Raw genomic sequence first — 10,699 nt, 5'->3', positions numbered from 1 at the left:
AAGTTGTTGGTTGAGAGTAAAACTGTAGGCAGTTTTGGAGGTTTGATGAGGGAAAATCTGGGATGAAATGAATACCAAAAGAATGGAGGAGTTTAGTCTGGGAAAATAAAATAGCTGAGTCAAGTTTCTCTTGAAATAGGACAAGGTCTTTGAAGTGGTCCTCTTAAATCATGAAATTCTTCATGAGGCTTATTCTCTGTGTTACTGCTTCTTGTGTTCAGTGCAGATATGGTCAATACAGACTTTTCTGATCAATGTGACCATGTGAGGCTCATCACCTGGCTCAGCACCATCTCCAGAAATGTGTAGTGCCATGGGCCATTGTGGGAACAGGTTCAACATCCAATGTGGGGGCTCTTTTGCTGATGACAGAGTACTTGAAGGGATGTTACAAACAGGTTAGACAATTCTTCCAAAGGGGAAGGGTGCTACATTTATTAGAGAAACCACTATGTCATTAATAATAAAAGGGGAACAGCTCCTCAGCACCCTTTCAAAAAGCCAGTATTACTTGAGTGGTAGTGATTATACATTTAGATCAGGTAGATTTTTTTTTTTCTTTATCCATGATCAGCAGCACAGGGGAAGACATGCAGCAAGACTGTAGTTTGCTCAGACACATTCCACGAAGAGAAAGGCAAGGGAATTGACGGTATGTGCAGGGAACGAGTGATAATGATTGACTAGGGTAAAAGTTGGGGAGGAGGAAAGAGGATATGAGGCCTGGGGCATGAGGAAGAGAGGGGAAAAAAATGGCAAGATGGTATGACAGTTAAAGATCTAGAGAGTGAGATAGAAAGGTGACAGGGATGGTCAGAGACTGGAAAATTAGGAAGTAGTACTGTGGAGGGTTTGTAGTTATTGAAATGTCAAGGTGGCAAGGAACTTGGACCCTGCTTTAACTCCTACTTTTCCTTTTTCTTATTCTCTTCAATAGCTCCACCTTCTAAAGGTAAATTATCCTTTACAAGCTGGAAAATGCAGAATCTTGCCCAAAAGAATGGATGGGGGAAAAAGGGTGATGGTCAAGAGACCATGGAAACCTACAAAGAAAGATGGCAGCCAATATGTTCAAATAATTCACATTTAGTACATATTTTCTCTTTTAACTCTGAAAAATCATTTATTTTTACAAACTTGAGTGGTTTATTGATGATTCTATTTCAATAAATAGATAATAAATAAATAAATTTGTGTCTCTGTCTACAGTATGGATGAGTTGAAAATTGGAAAAAAATACATATGATCACCAATTGATTAAATAATGCAATGCCTGTCAACAACCTCACTCTTTTTCCACCATTGAATTGACTAATTGTTTTCCCCCACTGGAAGGACACAATATGGGTTTGAAGGTTTATACAGGAGTCCAGATTGTCTGATACCATATCAAGGGGATCTATTGTTCTATATGACACATTTTCTTTTGTTTAAACTTTTCTGAGAAGGCCATTACTAACTAGAAAAGAGGAAAGGGTAGAGCTTTATATTCTTTTGGGAAAGTTAAACATAGAGTTAAGAAATGCTGAAATTATGGAAATTCTTAATATATATATAATCTTATATGAACAATAGCTGGCATACAAAGGCAGGTAGTTTTGATAGCTCCTACAAGCTAAATGCCCTGGATTGAGATAGTTATGGATCACTGGTGACAAACAATGAGAATTTAATTTGGACCATCTAACCAAAAAATGAATAATTTACCAAGTTAAGCTAATAAAACTTGTACTTTACTTAAGATACAATTATTTTAAAATTATGTATTCATACATATGGGGCTTCCCTGGCAGCTCAGTCAGTAAAGAATCTGTCTGCAGTGCAGGAGACCTAGGTTCTATATATATGCTATTGATACAAAATTCATATATAACAAATTTGATAGAGATAGTATGTATTTATATATTAACTACACATGTGAATAAAATGTATATTTAATATAAATTTGATAAAATCTCAATAATAGTTGGTTATAGACTCTTGCTGAGTTAAGTTTTTTGGTAAAAAGTTTTGTTGACACTGGAGACTGTTCAGAGTTGGAAAAAGTAGTCTTGCTTTCCTGAGCTGGGAGAATGTTTCAGATTCTCTTTGCAGATGCCCTTCCAAGGCTATGCTCCTGTCTTTGACACCACAATTTTGTGTATAAGTATGTCTGCGCATGTGCACACACACACACACACACACACACACACACACACATACTGTTTTTTTTAATTGAAGAAGTTTCCCAAATTGTTAAATTCTAGAACTAAAGAAGCCTGGATTCAATTCTGTCTTTGATCATCTTAAATACAAATGCATTCAGACTAGCAACTGCACAATTCTAATGTAGTCTGGTATAATAAAAAAATCCCAGACTCATTAAATAGTTTTTTCTTCCCTGGCTCAGATTCAAATCAAACTTGGAAAGTTTGGCTGAGTGGCAGAGGTGGGGGAGTGGGGTGCTGCTGGCTTCTCTTCTCTTGTCTTTGCGCCCCTACTGCTCTGGTCAGCTTCTGCTATTGACCTCTCGAAGACTGGTCTCAGAAGGAATAATCATGGTTGGCTGGTTCAGTAGCGATCTGGTGTCACTGACTGTCCCCACAGCAAATGATCTCAAACTAACTCCTTCTCTCTTATACATTGCTTTGGTGGAGTCCTCAGCAGTTTTTTGTTTTTTTTGTTTTTTCTTTTTCTGAGTCTTCTAGGCTGCTCACCTGATGAGGACAATATCTTTCCTAGGATGTCTACCTGTAAGTCTTCTCCTGCCCCTAGATTCCAGTATCCACCCCTCTGTTTTGGTATCTCCTTACCCTATCAGATCAAGGGCTCTGTGGGATCCCTTTTAAGGGCTCTCCATAGCAAGGCCCATGTTTGGAATCTGGCCCATGTTGGAAACTTCTCTGGGTGCAGAAATGGAGATTGACCCAATGTACTCTCCTCCTTTTTCTCTGAGCCTCAATTTTCACAAATATCTCCAAGTCATTTTCCCTTGACTTGAGGTTAAGGGGAAGCACCACCTCACTTCCCCATGGATGGGGTGTGTGGTTGTCAGCATAGTTCACTGACAGTCATCTTGAAAGAAATTGTGTCAGTCCTTCAATTGTTTTAGACTGAGGATAGCTACTTGCTAATGCTAACAGGGCCAGTATGGGACTCCTCTCGTCTCTTCTCCACATTTATTTGAAAATCCTGAAGGAATGGTTTAAATTAGCATTTGTCTTAACATCCAGGTGGATTTAGAGCTTACTGTTTTGTGCTTCACCTTGAATAGATTATGTGAAAGAAGGAAGAGTGGCATTTAATAACTTGTTCTAGTTCCAAATTGGAAAAATACAGCAACACAGAGATAAGTCTGCAAGAATATTTTGGAAAATGGAACCAATGTACAAAAATGGCAAGATAATACTGTAATGTGAGATGCTGAACACCCAAGTCTGGAGGGACAACTTGACACTGTGTGCTCAGAATAAAACCTTTCTGTTTCTGACTTGGCCAATGAGGCACATCTTTATTTAAAGTGGCCTATAATTTTCTTTTCTAATCCAAGTTTTGACTTCTTAAAGAGAAAAAGGACAGTTGCATGGAAATGCAAAATCTAAGAACCAAAGGACCTCATTTCATGTTGTAAATGAGGTCACAAGGAAAAGTATCTAAGTTTCAACAATTTTATATTCTGGCTATTTCCTTGGTCATACGGATCCAATGCTACACCAAAATCTTCAGGCATCTACAATAGCCTAGAAAAATGTGCTGTCCAAACACCCAGTAAGTTTATGTATTCTAGGCTAAACTGGTCCTCATAAAGAAATAAAATTTTAATTCCTATCTCCATACTGTCTTTGGTATGGGAAATAGCTTAAAAGATTGTATTGTGTCAAAGGGATAAAAGGATTAAAATGTTAAATTTTAATACAGACGATCCTTGGTTACCTGTATCATAATGGCAGAATTTATGAATTATCTCAGATTTCAAATACTTGTTTTGAGAGATAGGATGACAAAGGACTCGCACTTGTAGATATTGGTACACATTCTTAGGTCAGAATCAATTGTTATAAAACCTATATTAAAGTTAATAATCTGCTAGAATCCTCTCAGTTTGGCTTGTCTTGACTCAAGATCGAGTATGCCAGGCAAAACCAGAGTTCGGAGGTCTTTGAAGATAGACTCAAGAGTTCATCTTATCGGCCGGAAGTGTGGTGAGCACTCTCGCGAGAGCTGAACGTACCGACGATGATGATGGTAGCTCGAGGAAGGAAGAGAAGATCGAAAGTGCTACATCTTGAGCGGCCAAGGCAGAAAGCAACCTGACTTTCTTTACCGGAAGCCCTTTTCCAGGGTATAAGGAAACGGTCCGTCTGGCTGGAAGTCCCACATTTTTGAACTCCCCCGTCTTTTCAGAAGTTTTCCTGTCGTCTATGCTTGCGTCTGTGCTCTTTCCCCGTTTTATCTGTATACCAGAAAAGGATTCATTAATGTCTCTCTCCTAGCTCCACTAAACGGGTGGAGCCGGCTTTCCTTTCCTGTACCATCATGTAGCTAGGAAGTAGCACATAGGGGCAGTTGGACCTCTGGGAACCCAAAGGAAGAGGGGAGGGCACAGAACTCTGCTTATGCCACCAGGACACAGCCTCTTCCGCATTTCCCCCAGTGCTGTCGCCATGCCCCCTACAGCCCTCTGTCTTCCTGTGGTCGTGGCCACTCTGCTGTGGGGAGCGTCCCCTGTCAAGGGACTCATTCGAGCGACTTCTGACCACAATGGCAGCATGGAATTTGCAGACCTCCCAGCTCTCTTTGGGGCTGCCTTGAGTCCGGAAGGACTTAAGGGGTTTCTCGTGGAGGCTCAGCCAGCCAACGCCTGCAGCCCCATTGCCCCACCTCCCCCAGCCCGGGCCAACGGATCAGTTTTCATTGCACTGCTTCGAAGATTCGACTGCAAATTTGACCTCAAGGTCCTACATGCTCAGAAGGCTGGGTATGGTGCAGCCGTGGTACACAATGTGAATTCCAATGAACTGCTGAACATGGTGGGGAGTAACGAAGAAGTCCAGCAGCAGATCTGGATCCCTTCTGTGTTCATCAGCGAAAAGAGCTCTAAGTACCTGCGTGCCTTCTTCATCTACCAGCAGGGAGCTCAGGTGCTTCTGGTCCCTGACAATGGATTCATCTCCACCTATTTTTTCATCCTTTTCTATGGGATTTTGGCAATGCTCATTTTGGGCACGGGAGCCATAGTGATAGTTCATTGGATCCATTTCCAGAAACAGCGCTGGCGGAATCTGCTGACCAAAGAGCAACTGAAACAGATTCCTACCCACGACTATCGCAGGGGAGACCGGTATGATGTGTGTGCCATCTGCCTGGACGAATATGAGGACGGGGATAAGTTGAGGGTCCTCCCCTGTGCTCATGCCTATCACTGCCGCTGTGTGGACCCATGGCTCACTCAGACCAAGAAGACGTGCCCTATTTGTAAGCAGCCTGTTTGCCGGAATCTTGGGGAGGAGGAGCAGGAGGAAGGAACTCAGGTGCAAATGGGCCATGAGGAAGGGGGCCTGAGAAGCCGCCCTGCCTCAGAGCGGACCTCACTTCTGGGCTCCAGCACCGTACTTCCCACTAACTTTGGCTCCTTAGCCCCGGCCCCCTTTGTGTTTCTTGGGTCTTCAACAGATCCCTCACACTCTCCATCCTCCTCTTCCTCTTCCGCTGTCAATCTCATCTGATACTCCCTTTCCTTTCCATCTTTAACAACAGACTTGCACAGACCCTTTTCCTCCCACAAGTATTCCAAGTTGAGTGATAAGATATAGTTCTACCTCAGCTTTCTCCCTTACCCAACCCCTTCCTCCTGAGGGATTTGGACGTGCAGAGGGACTGGGTTAATAAAAATGATGCATGCAAATCCATGGGTGAGAGCTGTCAAAAACAATTTAAAAGAGCATATTTTTATTATTTGTGTTAAGGATGAAAAAATAATTTGAAATATTATTTTAAGTAACACAGAATATCTTAAATTGACTTTGCTATATTAACATTTCACATTTGTCCTCATAATGCAATTTCTCATAAAAAATTCAGTGTCTCTAGTTTACCTGTTTTAGAGTGGGTGCATATGAAGTAGTCTGCTGCTGCTGCTAATTCGCTTCAGTTGTGTCTGACTCTGCGACCCTATGGACAGCAGCCCACCAGGCTCCTCTGTCCACAGGATTCTCTAGGCAAGAATACTGGAGTGGGTTGCCATTTCCTTCTCCAATGAAGTAGTCTACACCTATCTAAATGTTTGTCATCAGTTAGTGCCTAAAGAATGCAAAGCCCCTGCAGTGTCTACATGGTCATGAGAAAAAAATAACTGGGTTGTAGGTCTCTGATCCTCTGCTTTTCCTGTAAAGAGGCTCTGTAAAAAGATTTAGTTGCCTTATAGCATGTGATCATTAGTATTCTAATCCTACTAATTGGGGTGGAATTTTAAGAGAATGCTTTTTAGCTTTGTCTTTTCCTCTCTTGAAATTAAAAACCGATTTAAGTGAAGGGAACATGCAACATCAAGAACTTTTCACCTGAGAGTGGTAACTGTTCATCCATGCCAAGTGTCTTCTGTGTCTAGAGATACCTGTGTAATTTCAAAAGATGGGAGTTGTATAATATGGAACCATTGAATATGCCCTTCCTTTTTAGAAATTAAGGTCATTTTCACCCTTTAATGATTGTTAATGTTAGCTAAGCTATTTTTCATTTGTATGGCCAATTTCAACTCATCTCAAACTTTCAAACACTACATTAATAACGCAAATGACTAAATACTCTCAATATAGCTCTTTGGATTAGAATGTTTTGTTTCATGCAAGCCTTGAAATAAACTCCTAAATCACACTGAAAACTGTCTATTTTGGAATGCAGAATCAATAATCATAAGAAGATTTACTATTTAAATTAATATGCAATTTTGTTTCCATAAAGATGTATTTAAGATGGTAATTCTAGTTCCAAGGTCTTATTAAATCAATTGTCAATACTACTACAATTGCTTATCTATTCTATTCACTAATGTTATACTCCAGTTTTTTGATTGGTATTTCTCACAATATGCATTGTTTGGCAGGAGGTTGCATTGATAAGCATTATCTGACACTGAAGGCTGTAGTATGCGGAGTCCCCAAGGAACAGATTCTGAAGTAGAGCTTTGTGTACATAAACTGAATGAGTTTAAGAAGTAGAGCTGGGTGGAGGTAAAAGTTGGAGGATGGTGTTGCTGCACTGGAAGCCTTAGCAGATCTCCCCAACCTCCACTCCCACCCGCATCCCCGCCCTCAGAGAGCCCTGGAGCTGGAATGGCCCTGCAGCATTGTCCTGCAAATTGAAGCAAAAGAGCAGAGTCCATGTGCCCCTTAACTGATTTGTCGTTTCTTCCAGGCTGTCACAGGGACAGAGGAAGGACATTGGGTTGGGCAGCTTTGTTCATACAAGGACAATTCCTGGAGAAAGACTCAACTATGTGAGAAATTTCACTAGTTTTGTGTGTGTGCACACATGCGCGCAAAGGTCCTTTCTGTTTTAATATGATTCTCTGAGTCAGTCAAACTCCAGGAGATAGTGAAGGACAGGGGAGACTGGTGTGCTGCAGTCAGTGGGGTCGCAAAGATTTAGTGACATGATTTAGTGACTGAACAACAACAATCCAGAAATTGCCTAATTGATATTTTTATGAGCTTCTTCTAATGTGAGTTAATACCAAAAGGTGGCCTCTGCTAAACTGAGTCATTTATGAAACAAAAATAGGAAATAAAGATAGCTAAAGGTTTGCAGTAGAATTTTAGCCTGGTCCCAGGCTCGAAAGTGGTATTGCTTTAGACATATATTGCTCAATGTCTCATGTATTCATTACATGAATCTGTATTCATTACAAGCATCTGTTGAGCCTCTATAATGTTCCAAACCCTTCATGGACCAGTGATGGAGAAGAAAGATCCCATCCCTAATTCACTGATCTTCAGGAAGAAATAGTCATTTTGTAGCTTGATGCTTGTGACAAGTAGCAAGAAGGGATAAATGATCTAGAAAGAATAATCAGTGCTATGCTGGAGTGGCTCATATGGGTTCAAGAGAGATAGCTGTTAAATTTTTAGGAACCTTGCCACATTGTTGCTAACTATGGGTATTATTAAAAATCATATTATATAAATTTACCATTAAATAAATTCTATTAAAAACATAGTTAATGCATATTCAGGGCTTATCACTTCATAATTATTTTATTTTATGCTCTTGAGGTTCTCTATGACTATTAGGACTACCTAGTGGAAAACCATGTAATGGTGTGTTGCTATGCCTATCTTCCCATCTCTGAGTTCAGTGACATTATATTGGAGCCTGAAATTGATCATGATGGGAGTATTTACGCCACAGAAACTGGCAAATGCTTTCTCCTTCAACTTACTCCATCAGAATATCATTTACTGTTTTGATGATTATCTAGACTTAACAAAGTAATGGAAAACTGTTAATAATATAGATTAAACTTGAATATGTCATGTCTAAAGCTAATATATTGTGAATAGTGCAACAAATTGAGATATTCTTCCAGTATTTGAAAACTGTTATCTGATTGGGCAAGTAAATTTTCATGTCATTGATGAATTAGTGAAGTTGTCACATACATTTTAATTTTCACACTTTTTTTTACCTCATTAAAATAGTGGAAATATCAATCAATATTTATGGCAGAACTACATTAGTTTGTCAATGATATGAACCACTTCTGAACTGGGAAGTAATCAAACATTTATTCACAGACTAATTTTATGAAATCATCGTGGAATTGCAACTATAGTTTGTGTATGGACACAAGATTTCAGCAAAAATAGGACAAATATTCTGTGAAAATAAACTGAAATTGACTATGCTGTATTTACAACAAAGAGAATATTGCATATTTTATTTTTTTCATTAATTGTGTACTTCATACTCCTTTTCATCAATAAGAATTATGTACATATAGGCGTTCATGCATATTTTTTTCCCCACAAGAATGAATTGTTAAACCTTTTCCAGCGCACCCCTGGATGAACCAAAGCTAATACAGAAATGTGCACAGTTACTGTATGAACACATGGAGAAATGTGCACAGTTACTGTATGAACACATGGAGAAATGTGCACAGTTACTGTATGAACACATGGAGGGCCATATAAGGACCAAAAAGGCCGGAGTGAGGGGGGAAGAAGAAAAAGAAGGCTGAGCTGAGAGCGCCTTGAGAATTCAGGCTCCTCTTTCTCTACTGTACTGTGTTCCGCTTTATAGTAGATCATAAAGAAGGTAAAATGCACAAGGCCTTTTCCAGTCTGTCATCAGTATTAGTGATCACAAACGCACTAATTCTTGTTTGGACTAGCTGCAGATACTCAAATTCAGCACTTCTTACAGTCCATCCCATTTCTGATACAGTCACATCTGTTGTGAGCCTATTAAGCACTGTTGAAATGACCTGCTTTCCCTCTTGAGATGCTTCTAGGCAGTGTGGCTCTGTGTGGTTCCTCTCTTAAGTGCTCACCATGGAAGAACTATTTCCTAGAGTTACTTGGGGAATTCTCAATCTTCCCCTCACTGTTAGAAGGCACATCTATTAATATTTACAAACAGCAGGACTATGTTTCCCAGGTCCTTAGTTCCATATTGTACACAGTGGGGCTCAAAACCTTTGAGACTGTGATGGAATGTTCTATTCAACACACCATAGGAGAACATTTCTTTAGGCAATATTCTACCCTCAGCCCTCCTCAGATCATTTTTCTTGGGTCTCAGGCCTCAACTCTGTTCCCTCCCATTTATTTTGCTAGTTTGCTCATATGAATATATCTTATTTAATCTTTGTAGAAGTCATATGATGAAGTATTTGACAAATAAATACCTTTGAATTTAAGTTCATGCCTTTTTTTTTTTTTGCCAATCAAAATAATTTTACAAAATTTTTAGGACTTTTAAAAAGTGATTTGTATTTTTTTTAAAATTTTCTTTTCTTTTTCTTTTTTTATTTTTTTTGAAATATTTTTTAAAGGTGATGTAGAATTTTTATAACTTCATTTTATTTCTTTAAGATACTGTTTTATTTTTAAAGTTCCTTATATAGCACCTCCCAAGACTGTAAATTCCTTAAGAGAAGAAACTATAAATTTCACCTCATTATCCTGAGGTACTAGCTTGGCCTGAATGAATACATAAGTAATTATTTGAAAATCACTTCTTTAAACTTGATTGGAGAAGGCAATGGCAATCCACTCCAATACTCTTGCCTGGAAAATCCCAGGGACAGTGGAGCCTGGTGGGCTGCCGTCTATGGGGTTGCATAGAGTCAGACACGACTGAAGTGACTTAGCAGCAGCAGCAGCAGCAAACTTGATTATATAAATAGGATTTTAAACATTTTTTCATAGTGAATTTGGCTTGTATCAAATCAGTGTGGAGAGAAGTCAGTGGCATGTTTTGAAGATGCACTGATGGTAGCAAGGGCACCACTAATTTCTGCAGCCTCTGCCCTTTTCTCAGATAGCCATCCTAACTCCACACATTTAAAAACACACCTGTTCATCCATACCTCCATCTTTCTACCCAACTACTCAGTGAGTCATTCATTTTGTAAATATTAAGTTGAATCTGTTGTACTGGCTATATAATGGTATCAGGATAGATATGACCTTACCTTCATGTGAAGAAAAGAATATTA

The 10,699-nt window shown here is 39.4% G+C and overlaps 1 protein-coding gene across 1 annotated transcript; it reads left to right on the top strand.

The window, feature by feature from the left end:
* The first annotated feature begins 2,377 nt into the window (after positions 1 to 2,377).
* On the top strand, positions 2,378 to 5,854 carry LOC133233727 (E3 ubiquitin-protein ligase RNF167-like). The gene has a single exon (XM_061393838.1). It carries the CDS (start codon positions 4,596 to 4,598, stop codon positions 5,703 to 5,705), a length of 1,110 nt encoding a protein of 369 aa, XP_061249822.1. The 5' UTR covers positions 2,378 to 4,595; the 3' UTR covers positions 5,706 to 5,854.
* The last annotated feature ends 4,845 nt before the right edge of the window (positions 5,855 to 10,699 follow it).

This window comes from Bos javanicus, chromosome 20 (assembly GCF_032452875.1).
Source record: "Bos javanicus breed banteng chromosome 20, ARS-OSU_banteng_1.0, whole genome shotgun sequence".
Classification (NCBI taxonomy): Eukaryota; Metazoa; Chordata; class Mammalia; order Artiodactyla; family Bovidae; genus Bos; species Bos javanicus.
The sequence above is the reverse complement of the archived record's forward strand: the minus strand, read 5'-3'. Positions and strand labels throughout refer to the sequence as shown.